The 24,293-nt window shown below is 43.4% G+C and overlaps 1 protein-coding gene across 2 annotated transcripts in view; it reads left to right on the top strand.

The window, feature by feature from the left end:
* Positions 1-5,236: 5,236 nt before the first annotated feature.
* Positions 5,237-24,293, top strand: part of asrgl1 (asparaginase and isoaspartyl peptidase 1) — a 57,730-nt gene continuing 38,673 nt past the window's right edge. For both annotated transcript variants that reach the window (XM_074675872.1, XM_074675873.1), the window contains exons 1-4: positions 5,237-5,438; positions 6,254-6,427; positions 6,734-6,929; positions 7,190-7,332. In XM_074675872.1, the coding sequence (XP_074531973.1) occupies positions 6,743-6,929; positions 7,190-7,332 (330 nt within the window). In that variant the 5' untranslated portion in view covers positions 5,237-5,438; positions 6,254-6,427; positions 6,734-6,742. The remainder of the gene's footprint in view (positions 5,439-6,253; positions 6,428-6,733; positions 6,930-7,189; positions 7,333-24,293) is intronic.

The following is a 24,293-nucleotide window of genomic DNA, read 5'->3' as shown; positions in this document are numbered from 1 at the left end:
ACTGTGCTAAAAGAAATTGCACTTGAAGATCAAAGAGTGATTCTCAGTACAATATTTCACAAATTCATGGGCTGCCTGAGCTGTCTGATAACTCTTTTCCACTACTGTATTCCCTCTTAAGATCATTGCTGTAGTCCCCTCTAATGACACAGAATCACCAGGTTATGTTAGGATGAAACCGGAGCCGATCATTCCCAGGTGTGTTTGATGGCTGGTTAAATAGGCTGGTGTTCTGTGTACCTCATTAGCTCTACTTTGTAGAACCAGTTTGATAATTGTGTGTTTTATTAGAGTGTTATTTTTTGTCTCCATTTCAAGGCAGTTGGACCAGTTTGATCACACCTGCTGTTACCCGTGGATACATGATCCCAGATTGTCTCCACCCATAAATTTACCAGCTGATTGTTGTGCTGATTTAGTGCTGGATCGGGCTTGGCTGCACAGAACAATTGTAGCAGCACTGCCTTTCAAAACATGCAGGCTTTAAATAAAGTGAGTGAAACTGATTTTTAAAATAATGACTTTTCTCTTTCTTTCTACACTTCCTGGTGTCTGTCTTTCAAACGAGCAATGACATCTTAAGTGTTTTAATTACTCAGAGACACTCCCTTGCTGCAGGCTCTTTGCTTCTTTGTTTTTTTTTTTTAACAGTCTGTCCAACTCTAAAGCGCTCCTCCCTGAAAGAAACACTCTTCTCTGAACCCACTGTTAGACATTCTACCTGGCTTTTAAGTGATGCATCAAAGACAAATATAAGATGCTATGAGTCACTGATAAATGCTGCTTCAAAGTCACAGCACAAAGTCACAACAGCAACACTAAGTGAAAGCTCTTCAAAGAAGCTTTAATCCAACAACAAGGAGTTACATGTTTTTTTTTAAAAAAAGGAAAAAATAAAGTATTCTGAATACATACTTACTCAAGCATAATATTTGAAATTGTGCAGAACAAAAAGAGAGAAAAGTTTTGGGAGGGATATAAGTGGTGTAAGATTATTATTAAGAGATCATGTATTTATTCAGTGAATGTCATAACATTCCATTATGATTCATTGGATTGGAACTTTTATTTATTTATTCATTAATGGAGTTAACGTAAGTTCATGCAGGACACGGAAGTCATACGCCCAGCTGTGATCAGCTGACAGACTGATGTTCTAACCTACCCCTCTCAACCAATCACAGCGTGTGTCTAACAACAAGGCGGTGTATTTAAATCACGTCTTCATTCTCAGTTATTCCTGCTACCTCATTGTTGCTCAGCTGCTGCTGTCACAATCATCCCACCTCCACCCCAGCCTCCTCCTATTTAGCCTCATGTATGTATCTTATTGATCTGTATGCATTCATTTGATCTGTATGGATACAGGGGGTTTGCTATGCACTCCCTGGAAAGCTCGAGCAAGCTGCTCGGCTAACCCAGGGAGTACTCTGAAAAGCAGAGCTTTAACGCCAATTCTAACTGTATCCATTTGGCAATAAATGGTTAATCTATGACGAGAGTGTTCCTGACTGAAATTTATTTATGGAATATATTTTTTGTAGGATTAGGATTAGGCAGAGGGAGTAAGTTATAATCAATTAAATCTGTGCTGAGGCCTAAGTACTGGATAATCTCTGGTTTAATTGTGTTTAGTAGCAGTCAGAAGTTTGCCCCCACAGTGGGATTAAGGTTGCCCTCAGGTTATGTCAGAAACAACAGGAACTCATTGGCCTAGTGACCTGGGCAAATCAAAGATCAGGAGTCCAACATGAGGAGGTTCTGCTTACATGCTAAACAAAAAAAAAAAGAGGACACATATTTATCTCTTCCCTTCCGTGTTTCCACAGGTGCAGCTCTGGCCTTCACTGCAGCAGAAGGTGACTTGGTCTCATCTGCACCTGAGTGGTAATCAGGTCCCGCCTAATAAAGACATAAGCTGAAGCAGTGTGGGACAAGAGAAGTGTGTGTTCCTTGAGATTGGTTCTTGTTTGAATTATTTAGTCTCAAATGATTTCTTTCACTCTTCTTAATGAAGCTTTTATTTCATTGGTGTCCTCTTGACAGGTTTGTTTTAAGTTGTTTGTTTTCCCTCACTATGAAAATGGATGGTACCTTTTTATTTATGCTTAGTTCTTTTCCTGGGATTGATCTTACTGTTACCACCCATGGGGTCATGACACACAAAAAGACAAACATACACACCAACAAACCAAGTAATATAGAAAAGCAAATTACTGGTGCGTAATATGAGGGGCTGCATCTGCTATGTCTACATTTTGTAGAAAATGTGATATATATATATATATATATATATATATATATATATATATATATATATATATATATATATATATATATATATATATATATATATATATAAATTAAGTCAGAAGTAACGCTCTGTGTGACTTCCTTTCCTACCCAGAGCAGTTTATGTCTATCATATCTGGTTTTAAGATCGTCTATTAGTCTGTTTTCAACACTCTGCTTTGAGAGAGCCGTAAGCCGCAGCTATTGTGAGTGCCCCCATGGTAACCATATATATAACTGTGTTAATATTTAATCAGACCGCCTAATGGTTTGAAGATGGGTCCTGGTTATGGCCTATTGATGCCTTGTAAACTAGATCAATAAGAAACTTATTCAACAGAATACTTTGTAGTTATCAACAAGGGTGTAAAGTGTAAAATATTCTACTCAAATTCTGTTACCCCCTCCATTTGTGAGCTACCACCTTATCGTGGTGGAGGGGTTTGCGTGTCCCAATGATCCTAGGAGCTAAGTTGTCCGGGGCTTTATGCCCCTGGTAGGGTCTCCCATGGCAAACAGGTCCCAGGGGAGGGACCAGACAAAGTGTAGCTCACATAAACCCCTAATGATGAAAAACAAAGATGGTACCAAGTTTCCCTCGCCCGGACGTGGGTCACCGGGGCCCCCTCCTGGAGCCAGGCCTGGGGGTGGGGCTGGATGGCGAACACCTGGTGGCCGGGCCTACTCCCATGGGGCCCGGCCGGGCACAGCCCAAAGAGGCAACGTGGGATATGACCGGAAGACCGTGTCCCTCGGGGAGTCCTGTGGGGGATTCTCCAGGAGTACGGGGTGTCGGACTGCTTGTTACGAGCCGTCCGTTCCCTGTACGACCGGTGCCAGAGCTTGGTCCGCATTGCTGGCAGTAAGTCGGACTCGTTTCCGGTGAGGGTTGGACTCCGCCGGGGCTGCCCTTTGTCACCGATTCTGTTCATAACTTTTATGGACAGAATTTCTAGGCGCAATCCACAGGCGGATCGGTGCAGCGTCTGCAGTAATGCGGACTCTACACAGGTCTGTCATGGTGAAGAGGGAGCTGAGCCGGAAGGCAAAGCTCTCTGTTTACCGGTCGATCTTTGTTCCCACCCTCACCTATGGTCATGAGCTTTGGGTAGTGACCAAAAGAACAAGATCGCGGGTACAAGCGGCCGAAATGAGCTTCTTACGTAGGGTGGCTGGGCTCTCCCTTAGAGATAGGGTGAGAAGCTCAGCTATCCGAGAGGAGCTCGGAGTAGAGCTGCTGCTGCGCGTTAAGAGGAGCCAGATGAGGTGGCTTGGGCATCTGGTATGGATGCCTCCCAGATGCCTCCCTGGTGGGGTGTTCAGGGCACGTCCCACTGGGAGGAGACCCAGGACACGCTGGGGAGACTATATCTCTCGGCTGGCCTGGGAACGTCTTGGGATCCCCCCCGAAGAGCTGGATGAAGTGGCTAGGGAGAAGGAAGTCTGGGCTTCCCTGCTTAGGTTGCTGCCCCCGCGACCCGACCCCAGATAAGTGGAAGAAGATGGATGGATGGATGGATGGATGGATATATATATATATATATATATATATATATATATATATATATATATATATATATATATATATATATATATATATATATATACATGGAACATTTAAGGCTATTTACAAATATTCTACAGCAGACTTAATCAGTGTAGTTGTCTCATATCAAATAGAGACTAATATATGAATAAAAAAAGTATAATTTAAGAGTAAAAACACTGGGGGTGCCCGTTACAGCAAACGGAAATGACGTAGCACTGCTACTGGTTAGTGCGTTCATGACCCTTTGTAAGCAAACGCAGAACATATACTTAATTTTTTCGTCATTGGGGTCTAATTTGTTGAATTGGTGCATCAGTTCAGGTACGTTGACCCTTTCCGTTGTTATCCAAGCCTAATGCTGTACTCCTTGTCTGCGGATGTTGCTCTTCCTGCAGGTTCTTAGAACCCGATCAGTGTCCTCATGGATCTCATTCAGGAAAAATTTCTGCTTTCTGACTCTATCATCACTGCCTCCTAGATTTAAATGGTGACAGTTTGATTTAAAAACAATGAGCCACAGTTTGCAAAGTAAGGATATGTAAAAAAAATATTTTTGTTCATTTGCACTGCGTTGGGTTTTAAATATATGAGATTAGCCCATGAACATTTCATTTAATCTTACAGTCTGGTCGACCGTTGCAGTTTGTTATATTTGATGAAAGCATTAGAAAACACCCTAAACATTTATATATATATAAAAAACAGTATTTTGACGTAAATGAAGCAACATCATTTCATGTTAAAATGGTGCGTTTAGGTGACCCCAGAATTTTACAATTCTGGATTGGGAAAGTTTTTCTCTCAAGAAATACTCAATGCTTCTCTAAAAAGAGAAACTGACTTTCAGTTACTCCCCCCAAAAAATGTCGGAAAACAGGGCTGAGGCTCAGTGGTAGTTGTAGTCTCTCAACTGGACGGTGGATGATTCAATCCCAGCTCTAGCAGCTACATACCATAGTGTCCTTGAAAAAGACACTTGAGTTCCACATTGCTCCCAAGTGCTTATAAATAAACCTCTGACTTGTTTTCATTGCTGTGAAAATTCAGGTTTAAAAGAGTGCTAGTTTAATGTTTAAAGTAAGCACTATGTCAAGGATAGTAAATTTTGGAGATAAGGATTACATTGGTAAGGATTTAGTCAAGGAAGTGAGATTTCTGCTGTTATTGATTACCATCTGGTTATCATTACATGATGTTTCTTTATTACTATTATTTATTAATGTAGCACGATGAGGTGTCTCATCTGTGTTTGGACACAAAGTGTCGCCCTGTTGCCTTGGGGGTCCCTGTCATTCAATGACCCTATAAAAGGGGTAGCAGCACCCCCCCCCCCCCCCCCCCCCTTTTTTTTTTTTTTTTTTTTTTTTTTTTTTTTGCTCTGGCCGTTCTGACCACTTCCGGGTCGCCTCACGCCTCCCCCTCACGCTGCACCGGGGCAGATCGCCGGTTGCTCACTCTAGACTGCTGCCGTTTTAGCACAGTTGGACTGTGCTCCTCTCGCTCCTCTCCCTCCTGCGTGATCGCTCGGGGCCGTGTGGAGCCGGGTGTCTCCCTGGGACTGTGCAACTGTGCAACGCCCCAGCGGCGTTAAACTACCGTAAGAAATTGGTCTTTTGATCCTGCTCTGCTTCTGTTTGCCTCGCCTGTGCTGCTTCTACTGACTGCTTAGCTGTCTCACGGCTAACTGGCCGCGGCTATCCTGCGTCTGCGGTTACAGCCGCCCTGCTTCTGCGGCTGTTTTACTGTCCTGTCCTGTGCTTCGGCTCTGCGTGGCTATCACGCCTTGGTGCTCTGCTCGGCTGAAGCTGCCGCTTTACTGCTCCGCTGCTGTTCTGCTATAAGGCTAAACCTGTCGCTACATAGCAGCAGTTTAAAAACAATTGTAGTTGGTCTACGAGGTGGACCGGGCCAAGTAATTGGATTATTGTGTATGTTGATTCTCCAAAGCCTTGTGCGCTGGACGTCACATTTTATTGAGTCTGACTAATGGGTTTTCTTTGTTAGTAAATTTGGTTCTTTCTTTTTCCTAGGTTTTCTTCAGTGTTTCCTTGATTTATCCTGTTTACATTAATTGTTTGCTTTTGTTTTGGGTTCATGGGGAAACATTTTTTTGGGTTAAATTTGTTTCCATGAATTAGTATTCTTTTTATTTTCTTTTGAGCGTAAAAGTATTGGTTTCTCTTTTGTTTGAAGTAGTTAACAAATTGGTTATTTTTGTTTATTTGTTTCTTTTCTTTGGGCTTCTAGTTTAGTTCTCTGATTTATTTTGTTTACTTAATAATCTGTTTTTGTTTTGGGTTCATGGGTAACATTTTTTTTTGGGGGGGGGGGGTTAAAATTGTCTCCATGAATTATGTTTTGATTTTCTTTTGAGTGTAAACCCATTAATTTCTCTTTTGTTGTCTGTTTCAGTTGCTGAGTGCCTACGGTGGTGGCCCCTGGTGTCCTGGTGGTGGTTTCTCCTTTGTGTGTGCAGTGTCCCCCTGGTTTTGAGTTGATCACTATATTTCTGATTTATTGCACGAGTGATTAGGGTGTTTTCCTTCCTGGGATTCCCTCACCTGCCCTTGACCCATTACACCTCTGGTAAGCCTCAGCGCCCTGAAACAGCACTTTTCCCCTTTTTAGTGTGTATTCTGTTTGTTTTATTGACTGTTTTTAAGAAGTGTCAAAAATAAACTGAAGGTTTTTAAGTCTGAACCACGTCTCCTGCTCTTCATTAAGCAAACGAACCTGGTGCCTTAGAAATTGACTATTCTAAATAATTCTTTGGGTGAAATTCCCAAAGTGGTGTTGCCGGACTTTAAAATCATCTTGGTAATTGTCTGTCGAGTCAGTTAGCTCCAACTAAATCCTCGAGTTGCCACATTAACTCATGTCTGCATCCTGTAGGTGACTGACATGCTACCTGTAGTGGTGGTCCATGGAGGGGCGGGTCATATCCCAAAGGAGCGTTCAGAAACCTCCACATCAGGGGTCTGTGCAGCAGCCCGAGCTGGGTATGTTGTCCTGAAAGGAGGCGGCAGCAGCATGGACACTGTGGTGGAGGCTGTGACGCAGCTGGAAAATAACCCCACCTTCAACGCAGGTAATTAACTACATTTGCAGGGCAGAACCAAAGCGCCTCAGTTTTACTTCTGCTGGTTGGCTCTTTATGCAGACTTTCAAACAATCCACATATATTCAAATGTTCTGCACTGTGGAATGCGTATTTTGGTTTTGTTTACATTTTCTGTGTATTTAAAACTGCATCAGCCAAGACTGAAATAAAAGCATAAGCCAGAACATGGATACCAAAGGAGTGTCCCATCAATTACTTCCTGACTTCTTTCCCTGTTGATCCTTCAGGCTGTGGCTCGGTGCTGAACGTGAAAGGAGAGGTAGAGATGGATGCATTTGTGATGGAGGGGAAAACACTGGCAACTGGTGCGGTGTCTGCTGTACGCAACATAGCCAACCCCATCCAGCTGGCAAGACTTGTTATGGACAAGGTGTGTGAGTCTAATGACAGAACAACAACAATAACAAAAAATGCTAATCATAAATTTACCCTCATAGCCAGTGTTATTAGAGTCAACAAGCACACTAAAATTACACCAATCATCTGTTGCTCCACCATCATTATTGGCTCTTATTTCAAATAAGAAATTTTTACATTTCAGCATTCACAAAAAACTAATTTAGTTTTATCAAAGATTTTTAACTGAAAGGTTCTGGTTTGTGCAGAAGCTGCAGAAAAGCTGTAAAGTAATGACCTAGAGTCATTTTACTTAGAACGATCTGTATGGTCAAAACAAGGTGCAATCTCAAGTATTCAACCACTAATCAAAGTAAATAAAAATGTGATGGTGCAGATACGTCATGTTTACATTGGTGTCGTGTTGAGTGTGTCATTATGGTTTTAACCCATGCGTTCAGCTGCATGCAACAACAAAAATAAATTAAAGCTGCAAGCAGCGTTAGACGGGTCCTCGGGCTCCTGCCGGTTTTCCCTCCAATGTGTCCAACAAAATAAGACGAACATTTCGGCGTTGGTTTCATCTGTCTACGACATTCCTAGCCCCAGTTAGGGCTGTTTTGGTGTGTGTAGGCTTGATGTGAGCCTTATGGCTCTGAGAGAATATTATGGGATGTCAGGGAGTCAGTTGATACCATGGCAACGTATCCTCTGCTATGCTGAGTGACATCACCAGCAGCTGCATGCTTGGAATTCTAATTAGCGTGACACGAGTGTGACTAGTGCCTGGAGGGAGTTTTTATCAGCCATGTAATGTAAAGAAATCCTCACAGAGTCCACAATTTTAACCCAATCTGTGTCAAAAATATCATATTTGATAGTAGAGCTTGTGAGGAATCAATTTTTGGCATTTTCAAAGCTGTACGAGTTATACTTTTTTCTCTAGAAGCCCTAATGTGTCACAACACCGGTGAAAGAGTGCTCAAAATGGATTTTTTTATTTTAGAGACATGTCTGAACTACTTGTCCTGTAGGCCACAATGTTGGCTTAATCTGTGTAAAAATATCATATGGTTGTAGGGAAATTTGTCAGGAATCCAACCATGTAATTTTTAAAGCTCTATGACTTTTAGTTTTTTGTCTAGAGGCCCAAATGCGGCACTAGTAGAAGTACTAGTAGTGAGTGTTTTGACCTGAAATCTGTTGTCCTCATCTGCTAACATGGAGAAATCCTAAATTGGCCAAAAGCGGTCGGCGACTTTGAGGGCTCGCCATTCGAAAACCGGGCCCGAAATAACAACTTCCTGAACAACTTTTGGAGAGCAGGGTCTCATCTGTCATGTGATGGTATTTTCAAGCATGTACCATTTTTGGTTTCAGGTGGTATAATTTCTAAAGAAAGGGTTAAAAAAAATTTTTTTTAATTTTGTGAGGCAAATAGCCGGCTTCCTGTTGGAGATAGGTCCAGGGTAGCAGCGTATGATTTTTGCGTCTCGATGACACGAGCGTTTTGGTGTTGGTTTCATCTCTCTACGACATTCCTAGCCCGAGCTAGGGCCCTTAGCGTGTGCCTAGGTGGCGCTATTGAGCTTATTATGGGATGTGGGGGGTCATGTTTGGTATTAAACGAAAATTTTTCACGTTTCTGGGATGGGTGCCAATTTTGGTGAGTTTTTGAATATGTTTAGGGGGTCTAATTAGCATTCAAAGCGCGGACGGAATAATAAGAAATTAAAGCTGCAAGCAGCATTAGACGGGTCCTCGGGCTCCTGCCGGTTTTCCCTCCAATGTGTCCATCAAAACGAGACGAACATTTCGGTGTTTGTTTCATCTCTCTACCACATTCCTAGCCCCAGTTAGGGCTGTTTTGGTGTTCATAGGGTGGAAGTGAGTCTAATGGCTCTGAGAGAATATTATGGGATGTTGGGGAGTCAGTTGATACCATGGCAACGTATCCTCTGCTGTGCTGAATGACATCACCTGCTGCATGCTTGGAATTCTAATTAGCGTGACACCAGTGTGACTAGAGGCTGGAGGGAGTTTTTATCAGGCATCTAATGTAAAGAAATCCTCACAGAGTCCACAATTTTACCCCAATCTGTGTCAAAAATATCATATTTGATAGAAGGGCTTGTGAGGAATCCATTTTTGGCATTTTTAAAGCTGTACGAGTTATACTTTTTTGTCTAGAAGCCCAAATGCGTCACAAAAACGCTGGAAAAGCGCTGGAAAAGTGCTAGAAATGGATTTTTTACTTTAGAGTAATGGCCGAACTACTTGTCCTGTAGGCCACAATGTTTGCTTAATCTGTGTAAAAATATCATGTTGTTGTAGGGAATTTTGTCAGGAATCCAACCATGTAATTTTTAAAGCTCTATGACTTTTAGTTTTTTGTCTAGAGGCCCAAATGCGGCACTAGTAGAATGTGTGTTTTGACCTGAAATCGGTTCTCCTCATCTGCTAACATGGAGAAATCCTAATTCGGCTGAAAGCGGTCGGCAACTTTGAGGGCTCGCCATTCGAAAACCGGGCCCGAAACAACAACTTCCTGAACAACTTTTGGAGAGCAGGGTCTAGTCTGTCATGTGATGGTATTTTCAAGCATGTGCCATTTTTGGTTTCAGAGGCTATAATTTTTGAAGAAAGGGCAAAAATGCAGAAAACTCTTATTTTGAAAGGCAAAATAGCCGGCTTCCTGTTGGAGATAGGTCCAGGGTAGCAGCGTATGATTTTTGCGTCTCATTGAGCTGAAAATTTTGGTGTTGGTTGCATCTCTCTACGAAATTCCTAGTGGCGGCTAGGGCCGTTTTTGTGTGTTTTTTTATTTTTTTTTTAGAGGTTTTTTGGCTCTAGAGAGAGTATTATGGGATGTCGAGGGTCATGTTTGGTATTTTATCGAATTTTTTGGCGATCCTGATGTGCGTGCCAATTTTGGTGAGTTTTTGAGCATGTTTAGGGGGTCAAAATTGCGTTCAAAGACGGTGTGGAATAATAAGAAATTAAAGCTGCAAGCAGCATTAGACGGGTCCTCGGGCTCCTGCCGGTTTTCCCTCCAATGTGTCCATCAAAATAAGACGAACATTTCGACGTTGATTTCATCTCTCTAGGACATTCCTAGCCCCAGTTAGGGCTGTTTTGGTGTGCATAGGGTGAAAGTGAGCCTAATGGCTCTGAGAGAATATTATGGGATGTCTGGGAGTCAGTTGATACCATGGCAACGTATCCTCTGCTGTGCTGAATGACATCACCTGCTGCATGCTTGGAATTCTAATTAGCGTGACACGAGTGTGACTAGTGCCTGGAGGGAGTTTTTATCAGGCATCTAATGTAAAGAAATCCTCACAGAGTCCACAATTTGACCCCAATCTGTGTCAAAAATATCATATTTGATAGAAGGGCTTGTGAGGAATCCATTTTTGGCATTTTCAAAGCTGTACGAGTTATACTTTTTTCTCTAGAAGCACAAATGCGTCACAAAACCGCTGGAAAAGTGCTAGAAATGGATTTTTCACTTTAGAGAAATGGCCTAACTACTTGTCCTGTGGGCCACAATGTTGGCTCAATCTGTGTAAAAATATTATGTTGTTGTAGGGGATTTTGTCAGGAATCCAACCATGTAATTTTTAAAGCTCTATGACTTTTAGTTTTTTGTCTAGAGGCCCAAATGCGGCACTAGTAGAATGTGTGTTTTGACCTGAAATCTTTTCTCCTCATCTGCTAACATGGAGAAATCCTAAATCGGCCAAAAGCGGTCGGCGGCTTTGAGGGCTCGCCATTCGAAAACCGGGCCCGAAATAACAACTTCCTGAACAACTTTTGGAGAGCAGGGTCTAGTCTGTCATGTGATCGTATTTTCAAGCATGTACCATTCTTGGTTCCAGAGGCTATAATTTTGGCAGAAAGGGGAATTTTTTTTTTTTTTTTTTTTTGTGAGGCAAATAGCCGGCTTCCTGTTGGAGATAGGTCCAGGGTAGCAGCGTATGATTTTTGCGTCTCGATGACACGAACGTTTTGGTGTTGGTTTCATCTCTCTACGACATTCCTAGCCCGAGCTAGGGCCCTTAGCGTGTGCCTAGGTGGCGCTATTGAGCTTATTATGGGATGTCAGGGGATAATTTTTTCATTTTATCAAATTTTCGGACTTGCAGAATTTGCGTGCCAATTTTGGTGAGTTTTTGAGCATGTTCAGGGGGTCAAATTTGAGGACACGCGTAGGAGGGAACAATAATAAGAAAGAAACGCAGCAGGAACAATAGTGTCCTCCGCCTTCGGCGGAGGACACCTTCTAGCCCTGCTAGAAGGTGCCCTCTGCTCAGGCCGAGGACCCTAATTAAAGCTGCAAGCAGCGTTAGACGGGTCCTCGGGCTCCTGCAAGTTTTCCCTCCAATGTGTCCAACAAAATGAGACGAACATTTTGGTGTTTGTTTCATGTCTCTACGACATTCCTAGCCCCAGTTAGGGCTGTTTTGGTGTGCATAGGGGGGAAGTGAGTCTAATGGCTCAGAGAGAATATTATGGGATGTTGGGGAGTCAGTTGATACCATGGCAACGTATCCTCTGCTATGCTGAGTGACATGAGCAGCTGCATGCGTGGAGTTCTAATTAGCGTGACACTAGTGTGATTAGACTGTAGAGGGAGAGTTTATCAGCCATCTAATGTAAAGAAATCCTCACAGAGTCCACAATTTTACCCCAATCTGTGTCAAAAATATCATATTTGATAGTAGGGCTTGTGAGGAATCCATTTTTGGCATTTTTAAAGCTGTACGAGTTAAACTTTTTTCTCTAGAAGCCGTAATGTGCCACTAAACCGGTGGAAAAGTGCTCAAAATGGATTTTTTTATTTTAGAGACATGTCTGAACTACTTGTCCTGTAGGCCACAATGTTGGCTAAATCTGTGTAAAAATATCATATGGTTGTAGGAAAATTTGTCAGGAATCCAACCATGTAATTTGTAAAGCTCTATGACTTTTCGTTTTTTGTCTAGAGGCCCAAATGCGGCACTAGTAGAAGTACTTGTAGTGAGTGTTTTGACCTGAAATCTGTTCTCCTCATCTGCTAACATGGAGAAATCCTAAATTGGCCAAAAGCGGTCGGCGACTTTGAGGGCTCGCCATTCGAAAACCGGGCCCGAAACAACAACTTCCTTCACAACTTTTGTAGAGCAGGGTCTGGTCTGTCATGTGATGCAATTTTCATACCTGTACCATTTTTGGTTTCGGAGGAGAAAATTTTGGCAGAAAGGGTGAAAAATTGTGGGGGGATTTTACTTTGGGGGGAAATTGCCGGCTTCCTGTTGGAGATAGGTCAGGGGTATCAGCATATGATTTTTGCGTCTCGATCATACGAACGTTTTGGTGTTGGTTTCATCTCTCTACCACATTTCTAGCCCGGGCTAGGGCCCTCAGAGTGTGCATAGGTGGCGCTATTGAGCATATTATGGGATGTCTTGGGGTCATGTTTGGTATCAAATCGTAATTTCACGCGATCCTGATGTGTGTGCCAATTTTGGTGAGTTTTTGAGCATGTTTAGGGGGTCTAATTTGCGTTCTCGGAGCGTGTGGAATAATAAGAAAAAATTAAAGCTGCAAGCAGCGTTAGACGGGTCCTCGGGCTCCTGCCGGTTTTCCCTCCAATGTGTCCAACAAAATGAGACGAACATTTTGGTGTTTGTTTCATCTCTCTACGACATTCCTAGCCCCAGTTAGGGCTGTTTTGGTGTGCATAGGTGGAAGTGAGCCTTGTGGTTCTGAGAGAATATTATGGGATGTTGGGGACTCAGTTGATACCATGGCAACGTATCCTCTGCTGTGCTGAATGACATCACCTGCTGCATGCTTGGAATTCTAATTAGCGTGACAGAACCCCAAACAGAGTGGAGACTGAGAGTTTATCAGGCATGTAATGTAAAGAAGTCCTCACAGAGTCCACAATTTTATCCCAATCTGTGTCAAAAATATCGTATGTGAAAGAAGAGCTTGTCAGGAATCCATTTTTGGCATTTTTAAAGCTGTACGAGTTATACTTTTTTGTCTAGAAGCCCAAATGCGTCACTAAAACGCTGGAAAAGTGCTAGAAATGGATTTTGAATTTTAGAGAAACAGCCGAACTACTTGTCCTGTAGGCCACAATGTTGGCTTAATCTGTGTAAAAATATCATGTGGTTGTAGGGAATTTTGTCAGGAATCCAACCATGTAATTTGTAAAGCTCTATGACTTTTAGTTTTTTGTCTAGAGGCCCAAATGCGGCACAAGTAGAAGTACTAGTAGTGAGTGTTTTGACCTAAAATCTGTTCTCCTCATCTGCTAACATGGAGAAATCCTGAATTGGACAAAAGCGGTCGGCGACTTTGAGGGCTCGCCATTCGAAAACCGGGCCCGAAACAACAACTTCCTTCACAACTTTTGTAGAGCAGGGTCTAGTCTGTCATGTGATGGTAGTCTCATACCTGTACCATTTTTGGTTTCGGATGAGAAAATTTTTGCAGAAAGGGTTAAAAAATTTTTTTTTTAATTTTGTGAGGCAAATAGCCGGCTTCCTGTTGGAGATAGGTCCAGGGTAGCAGCGTATGATTTTTGCGTCTCGATGACACGAGCGTTTTGGTGTTGGTTTCATCTCTCTACGACATTCCTAGCCCGAGCTAGGGCCCTTAGCGTGTGCCTAGGTGGCGCTATTGAGCTTATCATGGAATGTCGGGGGTCATGTTTGGTATCAAATCGCAATTTCACGCGATCCTGATGTGCATGCCAATTTTGGTGAGTTTTCGAGCATGTTCAGGGGGTCTAATTTGCGTTCTCGGGGCGGGTGGAATAATAATAAGAAAAAAAAAAAAAAAAAAAAAACGCAGCAGGAACAATAGTGCCCTCGGCCTTCGGCCGAGGGCACCTTCTAGCTTGCTAGAAGGTGCCCTGGCTCAGGCCGAGGACCCTAATTAAAGCTGCAAGCAGCATTAGACGGGTCCTCGGGCTCCTGCCGGTTTTCCCTCCAATGTGTCCCACAAAATGAGACGACAATTTTGGCGTTTGTTTCATCTCTCTACGACATTCCTAGCCCCAGTTAGGGCTGTTTTGGGGTGACTAGGCTTTAGTGAGCCTACTGGCTCTGAGAGAATATTATGGGATGTCAGGGAGTCAGTTGATACCATGGTAACGTATCCTCTGCTATGCTGAATGACATCACCTGCTGCATGCTTGGAATTCTAATTAGCGTGACACGAGTGTGACTAGTGCCTGGAGGGAGTTTTTATCAGGCATCTTATGTAAAGAAATCCTCACAGAGTCCACAATTTTACCCCAATCTGTGTCAAAATATCATATTTGATAGTAGAGCTTGTGAGGAATCCATTTTTGGCATTTTTAAAGCTGTACGAGTTATACTTTTTTCTCTAGAAGCCCTTATGTGTCACAACACCGGTGGAAAAGTGCTCAAAATGGATTTTGTTATTTTAGAGACATGTCTGAACTACTTGTCCTGTAGGCCACAATGTTTGCTTAATCTGTGTAAAAATATCAAATGGTTGTAGGAAAATTTGTCAGGAATCCAACCATGTCATTTTTAAAGCTCTATGACTTTTAGTTTTTTGTCTAGAGGCCCAAATGCGGCACTAGTAGAATGTGTGTTTTGACCTGAAATCGGTTCTCCCCATCTGCTAACATGGAGAAATCCTAAATTGGCCAAAAGCGGTCGGCGACTTTGAGGGCTCGCCATTCAGAAACCGGGCCCGAAATAACAACTTCCTTCACAACTTTTGGAGAGCAGGGTCTAGTCTGTCATGTGATGGTAGTCTCAAACCTGTACAATTTTTGGTTTTAGAGGAGAAAATTTTTGCAGAAAGGTTTAAAAAAAAATTTTTTTTATTTTGGCGGGCAAATTGCCGGCTTCCTGTTGGAGATAGGTCCAGGGTAGCAGCGTATGATTTTTGCGTCTTGATGACACGAGCGTTTTGGTGTTGGTTTCATCTCTCTACGACATTCCTAGCCCGAGCTAGGGCCCTTAGCGTGTGCCTAGGTGGCGCTACAGAGCTTATTATGGGATGTCGGGGGTCATGTTTGGTATCAAATCGCAATTTCACGCGATCCTGAGGTGCGTGCCAATTTTGGTGAGTTTTTGAGCATGTTTAGGGGGTCAAATTAGCATTCGTTGACGGGGCGGAATAATAAGAAAAAAAAAGAAACGGACGGAAAACAATAGTGCCCTCGGCCTTCGGCCGAGGGCACCTTCTAGCTCCTGCTAGAAGGTGCCCTGGCTCAGGCCGAGGACCCTAATTAAAGCTGCAAGCAGCGTTAGACGGGTCCTCGGGGCTCATGCCGGTTTTACCCCACTGTCACAATATTAGCCCCAATGTGTCCAACAGAATAAGACGAACATTTCGGCGTTGGTTTCATGTCTCTATGACATTCCTAGCCCCAGTTAGGGCTGTTTTGGTGTGTGTGGGGTGGAAGTGAGCCTAATGGCTCTGAGAGAATATTATGGGATGTCAGGGAGTCAGTTGATACCATGGCAACGTATCCTCTGCTATGCTGAGTGACATCACCAGCAGCTGCATGCTTGGAACTCTAATTAGCGTGACAGAACCCCAAACAGAGTGGAGACTGAGAGTTTATTAGGCATGTAATGTAAAGAAATCCGCACAGAGTCCACAATTTTATCCCAATCTGTGACAAAAATATCATATTTGATAGTAGAGCTTGTCAGGAATCCATTTTTGGCATTTTTAAAGCTGTACGAGTTATACTTTTTTTTGTAGAAGCCAAAATGCGTCACAAACCGCTGGAAAAGACGTGGAAAAGTGCTAGAAATGGATTTTTTATTTTAGAGCAATGTCCGAACTACTTGTCCTGTAGGCCACAATGTTGGCTTAATCTGTGTAAAAATATCATATGGTTGTAGGGAATTTTGTCAGGAATCCAACCATGTAATTTTTAAAGCTGTATGACTTTTAGTTTTTTGTCTAGAGGCCCAAATGCGGCACTAGTAGAATGTGTGTTTTGACCTGAAATCGGTTCTCCTCATCTGCTAACATGGAGAAATCCTAAATTGGCCAAAAGCGGTCGGCGACTTTGAGGGCTCGCCATTCGAAAACCGGGCCCGAAACAACAACTTCCTGAACAACTTTTGGAGAGCAGGGTCTAATCTGTCATGTGATGGTATTTTCAAGCATGTACCATTTTTGGTTTCAGATGGTAAAATTTTTGCAGAAAGGGTTAAAAAATTTTTTTTTTTATTTTGGCGGGCAAATTGCCGGCTTCCTGTTGGAGATAGGTCCAGGGTAGCAGCGTATGATTTTTGCGTCTCGATGACACGAGCGTTTTGGTGTTGGTTTCATCTCTCTACGACATTCCTAGCCCGAGCTAGGGCCCTTAGCGTGTGCCTAGGTGGCGCTATTGAGCTTATTATGGGATGTAGGGGGTCATGTTTGGTATTTTCTCGAATTTTTCCGCAATCCTGATGTGCGTGCCAATTTTGGTGAGTTTTCGAGCACGTTTAGGGGGTCTAATTAGCGTTCATTGACGGTGTGGAATAATAATAAAGCTGCAAGCAGCGTTAGACGGGTCCTCGGGCTCCTGCCGGTTTTCCCTCCAATGTGTCCAACAAAATAAGACGAACATTTCGGCGTTGGTTTGATCTGTCTACGACATTCCTAGCCCCAGTTAGGGCTGTTTTGGTGTGTGTAGGCTTGAAGTGAGCCTTATGGCTCTGAGAGAATATTATGGGATGTCAGGGAGTCAGTTGATACCATGGCAACGTATCCCTCTGCTAGGCTGAAGGACATCACCAGCTGCATGAGTGGAACTCTAATTAGCGTGACAGAACCCCAAACAGAGTGGAGACTGAGAGTTTATCAGCCATCTAATGTAAAGAAATCCTCACAGAGTCCACAATTTTACCCCAATCTGTGTCAAAAATATCATGTTGATAGGAATTTTTGTCAGGAATCCATTTTTGGCATTTTTAAAGCTGTACGAGTTTTACTTTTTTCTCTAGAAGCACAAATGCGTCACAAGACAGATGGAAGAGTGCTGGAAATGGATTTTTTATTTATGAGAAACGTCCAAACTACTTGTCCTGTAGGTCACAATGTTGGCTTAATCTGTGTAAAAATATCATATGGTTGTAGGGAATTTTGTCAGGAATCCAACCATGTAATTTTTAAAGCTCTATGACTTGTAGTTTTTTGTCTAGAGGCCCAAATGCGGCACTAGTAGAATGTGTGTTTTGACCTGAAATCGGTTCTCCTCATCTGCTAACATGGAGAAATCCTAAATCGGCCAAAAGCGGTCGGCGGCTTTGAGGGCTCGCCATTCGAAAACCGGGCCAGAAATAACAACTTCCTTCACAACTTTTGGAGAGCAGGGTCTAGTCTGTCATGTGATGGTAGTCTCAAACCTGTACCATTTTTGGTTTTAGAGGAGAAAATTTTGGCAGAAATGGTTAAAAAAAAATTTTTTTAATTTTGTGAGGCAAATAGCCGGCTTCCTGTTGGAGATAGGTCCAGGGTAGCAGCGTATGATTTTTGCGTCTCGATGACACGAGCATTTTGGTGTTGGTTTCATCTCTCTACGACATTCCTAGCCCGAGCTAGGGCTCTTAGCGTGTGCCTAGGTGGCGCTATTGAGCTTATTATGGGATGTAGGGGGTCATGTTTGGTATCAAATTGCAATTTCACGCGATCCTGATGTGTGTGCCAATTTTGGTGAGTTTTTGAGCATGTTTAGGGGGTCAAATTAGCGTTCATTGACGGGGCGGAATAATAAGAAATTAAAGCTGCAAGCAGCGTTAGACGGGTCCTCGGGCTCCTGCCGGTTTTCCCTCCAATGTGTCCAACAAATTGAGACGAACATTTTGGCGTTTGTTTCATCTCTCTACGACATTCCTAGCCCCAGTTAGGGCGGTTTTGCTGTGCATAGGTGGAAGTGAGCCTTGTGGCTCTGAGAGAATATTATGGGATGTCAGGGAGTCAGTTGATACCATGGCAACGTATCCTCTGCTATGCTGAAGAGAAATAGCCAACTTCCTGTCTGGGAAAGGTCAGGGTGTCGGTGTATTTTTTTTTATCTCAATAAGATGAACATTTTGATGTTGGTTTGATCTGTCTAGGTCATTCCTACTGGCTGCTATGGCTGTTTGAATGTTGTAGATGTGGACAGAGAGCATATTATGGGATTTTTGGTATTTTATTGAAGAGTTTGATGCTTGAAATGTGTGTGCCAATTTTGGTGAGTTTTTGAGCATGTTGAGGGGGTCTTATAAGCACTTTAATGGAGGAGAGAGTCTTTGTTTCCTCTGCTGAGTCATGTGACCAGCTGTGTGGAGCTCCTAATCAGTGTGTGACATCATCACAGATGAGATTCCCAAATGACAAACTTCTCATCCTGTAGGCCAGAATGTGGACCTAATCTGTGTCAAAATATACATATCTTATATGAAATTCCGCGAGGAATCCAACCATGTCATTTTTAAAGCTGTGCGACTTTTACTTTTTTGTCTAGAGGCCCAACTGCTCAGCGAGGGCTGCTCTCCCATCTGTTAACATTGCGTGGTCGGCGACTTTGAGGGCTCGCCATTCAAAAACCGGGCCAGAAACAACGAATTCCCCCACAACTTTTGTAGAACAGGGTCTGGTCTGTCATGTGAGCCAATTTTCATGCCGGTACCATTTTTGGTTATTGACAAGTTAAATTTTGTAGAGAGGCTTAAATTTCAGAAAACTCTTATTTTGGCGGGCAAATTGCCGGCTTCCTGTTGGAGCTACGCGAAAATACCTCCTATATTTTTTGTGCGTCTCAATGAGACGAACGTTTTGATGTTGGTTTCATCTCTCTACGACATTCCTGGACCGAGCTAGAGCCATTTTTGTGTGTTTAAGAGTGGTTTTTAGAGGTTTTTTGGCTCTAGAGAGATTATTATGGGATGTCGGGGGTCATGTTTGGTATCAAACGAAAATTTTGGGCGCATAGAACATGCGTGCCAATTTTGGTGAGTTTTTGAGCATGTTTAGGGGTTCTAATAAGCGATTCACTGGAGGAGGGAAGAAGAAAAAAGAAACGCAGCAGGAACAATAGTGCCCTCGGCCTTCGGCCGAGGGCACCTTCTAGCCCTGCTAGAAGGTGCCCTGGCTCAGGCCGAGGACCCTAATTAAAGCTGCAAGCAGCGTTGGACGGGTCCTCGGGGCTCATGCCGGTTTTGCCTCACTGTCATGGTATTGGCCCCACTGTGTCCAACAGAATAAGACGAACATTTTGGTGGTGGTTTCATCTCTCTAGGACATTCCTAGCCCCAGTTAGGGCTATTTTGCTGTGCATAGGTGGAAGTGAGCCTAGTGGCTCTGAGAGAATATTATGGGATGTCAGGGAGTCAGTTGATACCATGGCAACGTATCCTCTGCTATGCTGAAGAGAAATAGCCAACTTCCTGTCTGGGAAAGGTCAGGGTGTCGACAAGTAATTTGTTCGTCTTAATGAGATGAACATTTTGATGTTGGTTTGATCTCTCTAGGACATTCCTACTGGTTGCTATGGCTGTTTTAATGTGTCAGAATGTGGACAGAGGGAATATTATGGGATGTTTGGTATTATATTGAAGAGTTTGATGCTTGAAATGTGTCTGCTGATTTTGGTGAGTTTTTGAGCATGTTCAGGGGTCTAATAAGCACTTTAATGGAGGAGAGAGTCATTGTTGCCTCTGCTGAGTCATGTGACCAGCTGTGTGGAACCCCTAATCAGTGTGTGACATCATCACAGAAGTGCAGGAGGATGAGATTCCCAAAGGGGACAAACTTCTCATCCTGTAGGCCAGAATGTTGACCGAATCTGTCTAAAAATATGATTTTCTTGAAGAGCGTTTTGTGAGGAATCCAACCATGTCATTTTTAAAGCTGTGCGACTTTTACTTTTTTGTCTAGAGGCCCAACTGCTTCACTGAAGCTCCTCTCCCATCTGTTAACATTGCGAAGTCGGCGACTTTGAGGGCTCGCCATTCGAAAACCGGGCCAGAAACAACAACTTCCCCTACAACTTTTGTAGAACAGGGTCTGGTCTGTCATGTGAGCCAATTTTCATGCCGGTACCATTTTTGGTTATTGACAAGTTAATGTTTGTAGAGAGGCTTAAATTTCAGAAAACTCTTATTTTGGCGGGCAAATTGCCGGCTTCCTGTTGGAGCTACGCGAAAATACCTCCTATATTTTTTGTGCGTCTCGATGAGCTGAACGTTTTGGTGTTGGTTTCATCTCTCTGCGACATTCCTGGCCTGAGCTAGGGCCGTTGAAGTGTGTTTTTTGGGTTTTTTGGCTCTATGGAGATTATTATGGGATGTCGGGGGTCATGTTTGGTATCAAATCGCAATTTCACGCGATCCTGATATGCGTGCCAATTTTGGTGAGTTTTTGAATATGTTTAGGGGTTGTAATTTGCGTTCTCGGGGCGGGTGGTATAATAAGAAAAAAAAAGAAACGCAGCAGGAACAATAGTGCCCTCGGCCTTCGGCCGAGGGCACCTTCTAGCCCTGCTAGAAGGTGCCCTGGCTCAGGCCGAGGACCCTAATTAAAGCTGCAAGCAGCGTTAGACGGGTCCTCGGGGCTCATGCCGGTTTTGCCCTACTATCATGGTATTGGCCCCACTGTGTCCAACAGAATACAGATGAACATTTTGGTGGTGGTTTCATATCTCTAGGACATTCCTAGCACCTATTAGGGCCGTTTTAGTGTGCCTAGGTGGCGCTGTGGAGCATATTATGGGATCTTTGGGGTCATGTTAAGTATCATATGGAAATTTAGGGCACTCATAATGTGTGTGGCAATTTTGGTGAGTTTCTGAGCATGCTTGGGGTTGTTATAAGCAATCAAAAAGTGTAGGTAGGGGAAAAAATGTGTGGAAATATTTCTTTGAAGAGAAATAGACAACTTCCTGTCAGGGGCAGGTCAGGGTGTCAGCAAATAATTTTTTCGTCTCAATGAGATGAACATTTTGATGTTGGTTTGATCTCTCTAGGACATTCCTACTGGCTGCTATGGCTGTTTTAATGTGTCAGAATGTGGACAGAGGGAATATTATGGGATGTTTGGTATTATATAGAATGAGTTTGATGCTTGAAATGTGTGTGCCGATTTTGGTGAGTTTTTGAGCATGTTCAGGGGTTCTAATAAGCACTTTAATGGAGGAGAGAGTCATTGTGTCCTCTGCTGAGTCATGTGACCAGCTGTGTGGAGCTCCTAATCAGTGGGTGACATCATAACAGGAGTGCAGGAGGATCAAATTCCGAAGGGACAAACTTCTCATCCTGTAGGCCAGAATGTTGACCTAATCTGTGTAAAAATATGATTCTCTTGTAGAACATTTTGCGAGGAATCCAGCCATGTCATTTTTAAAGCTGTGCAACTTTTATTTTTTTTTCTAAAGGCCCAACTGCTTAACAGAATTTCCTCTCCCATCTGTTAACATTGCGTGGTCGGCGACTTTGAGGGCTCGCCATTCGAAAACCGGGCCCGAAATAACAACTACCTGAACAACTTTTGTAGAACAGGGTCTGGTCTGTCATGTGAGCCACTTTTCATGCCAGTACCATTTTTGGTTCCAGTGGAGTTAATGTTTGTAGAAAGGCTAAAAATTCTGAAAACTCTTATTTTGGCGGGCAAATTGCCGGCTTCCTGTTGGAGCTACGCAAAAATACCCTCACCCTTTTTTGTGCGTCTCAATGAGAGGAACATTTTGGTGTTGGTTTCATGTCTCTACGACATTCCTGGCCCGAGCTAGAGCCATTTTGGTGTGTTTTTGAGTGGTTTTTAGAGGTTTTTAGGCTCTAGAGAGATTATTATGGGATGTTGGGGGTCATGTTTGGTATTTTATCGAATTTTTCCGCGATTGTGAGGTGCGTGCCAATTTTGGTGAGTTTTTGAGCATGTTTAGGGGGTCAAATTAGCGTTCGAAGACGGTGCGGAATAATAAGAAAAAAATTAAAGCTGCAAGCAGCGTTAGACGGGTCCTCGGGCTCCTGCCGGTTTTCCCTCCAATGTGTCCAACAAAATCAGACGAACATTTTGGCGTTTGTTTCATCTCTCTACGACATTCCTAGCCCCAGTTAGGGCGGTTTTGCTGTGCATAGGTGGAAGTGAGCCTTGTGGCTCTGAGAGAATATTATGGGATGTCAGGGAGTCAGTTGATAGCATGGCAAAATATCCTCTGCTATGCTAAAGAGAAATAGCCAACTTCCTGTCTGGGAAAGGTCAGGGTGTCGGTGTATTTTTTTTATCTCAATGAGATGAACATTTTGACATAGGTTTAATCTGTCTAGGACATTCCTCCGGGCTGCTATGGCTGTTTGAATGTTGTAGATGTGGACAGAGAGCATATTATGGGATTTTTGGTATTTTATTGAAGAGTTTGATGCTTGAAATGTGTCTGCCAATTTTGGTGAGTTTTTGAGCATGTTGAGGGTGTCCAATAAGCACTTTAATGGAGGAGAGAGTCTTTGTTTCCTCTGCTGAGTCATGTGACCAGCTGTGTGGAGCTCCTAATCAGTGTGTGACATCATCACAGAAGTGCAGGAGGATGAGATTCCCAAAGGGGACAAACTTCTCATCCTGTAGGCCAGAATGTTGACCTAATCTGTGTCAAAATATACATGTCTTATATGAAATTTCGCGAGGAATCCAACCATGTCATTTTTAAAGCTGTGCGACTTTTACTTTTTTGTCTAGAGGCCCAACTGCTCAGCGAGGGCTGCTCTCCCATCTGTTAACATTGCGTTGTTGGCGACTTTGAGGGCTCGCCATTCGAAAACCAGGCCAGAAACAACAACGTCCTGAACAACTTTTGTAGAGCAGGGTCTGGTCTGTCATGTAAGCCAATTTTCATGCCGGTACCATTTTTGGTTATTGACAAGTTAATCTTTGTAGAGAGGCTTAAATTTCAGAAAACTCTTATTTTGGCGGGCAAATTGCCGGCTTCCTGTTGGAGCTACGCGAAAATACCTCCTATATTTTTTGTGCGTCTCAATGAGACGAACGTTTTGATGTTGGTTTCATGTGTCTACGACATTCCTGGCCCGAGCTAAAGGCATTTTTGTGTGTTTTAAAGGTTTTTTGGCTGTAGAGAGATTATTATGGGATGGCGGGAGTCATGTTTGGTATCAAACGAAAATTTTGGGCGCCCATAATGTGTGTGCCAATTTTGGTGAGTTTTTGAATATGTTTAGGGGTTCTAATAAGCGATTTACTGGAGTGCGGAATAATAATAAGAAAAAAGAAACGCAGCAGGAACAATAGTGCCCTCGGCCTTCGGCCGAGGGCACCTTCTAGCCCTGCTAGAAGGTGCCCTGGCTCAGGCCGAGGACCCTAAAAAAAGAAACGCAGCAGGAACAATAGTGCCCTCGGCCTTCGGCCGAGGGCACCTTCTAGCCCTGCTAGAAGGTGCCCTGGCTCAGGCCGAGGACCCTAATAAGAAAGAAACGCAGCAGGAACAATAGTGTCCTCCGCCTTCGGCGGAGGACACCTTCTAGCCCTGCTAGAAGGTGCCCTCCGCTCAGGCCGAGGACCCTAAAAAGAAACGGACGAAATACAATAGTGCCCTCCGCCTTCGGCGGAGGGCACCTTCTAGCTCTTGCTAGAAGGTGCCCTCTGCTCAGGCCGAGGACCCTAATTAAAGCTGCAAGCAGCGTTAGACGGGTCCTCGGGGCTCATGCCGGCTCCTGTCCCCCCACAGTCTGCCATACTGTGTGTCTCAATGAGACGAACATTTTGGTGTTGGTTTCATCTCTCTACGACATTCCTACTGGCAGCTATGGCCGTTTTAGTGTGCCTAGGTGGCGCTAGACAGCATTTTATGGGATGTTTGGGGTCATGTTTGGTTCATGTTCATGTTTTGTATTTTTCTCATTTTTTGGACGCAAATAATGTGTGTGCCAATGTTGGAGGATTTCTGAACATGCTTAGGGGGTGTAATAAGCGATGGGAGAACGTCAAATGTACCGGCTGTGGTGGCCATTTTAGTGTGTCCAG

The sequence above is a fragment of the Halichoeres trimaculatus genome, unplaced genomic scaffold (genome assembly GCF_033239565.1).
Source record: "Halichoeres trimaculatus isolate MK-OKI-2021-1 unplaced genomic scaffold, fHalTri1.1 fHalTri1_scaffold_8, whole genome shotgun sequence".
Classification (NCBI taxonomy): Eukaryota; Metazoa; Chordata; class Actinopteri; order Labriformes; family Labridae; genus Halichoeres; species Halichoeres trimaculatus.
Note: the sequence above shows the minus strand (reverse complement) of the source record. Positions and strands in the feature narration are given on the sequence as shown.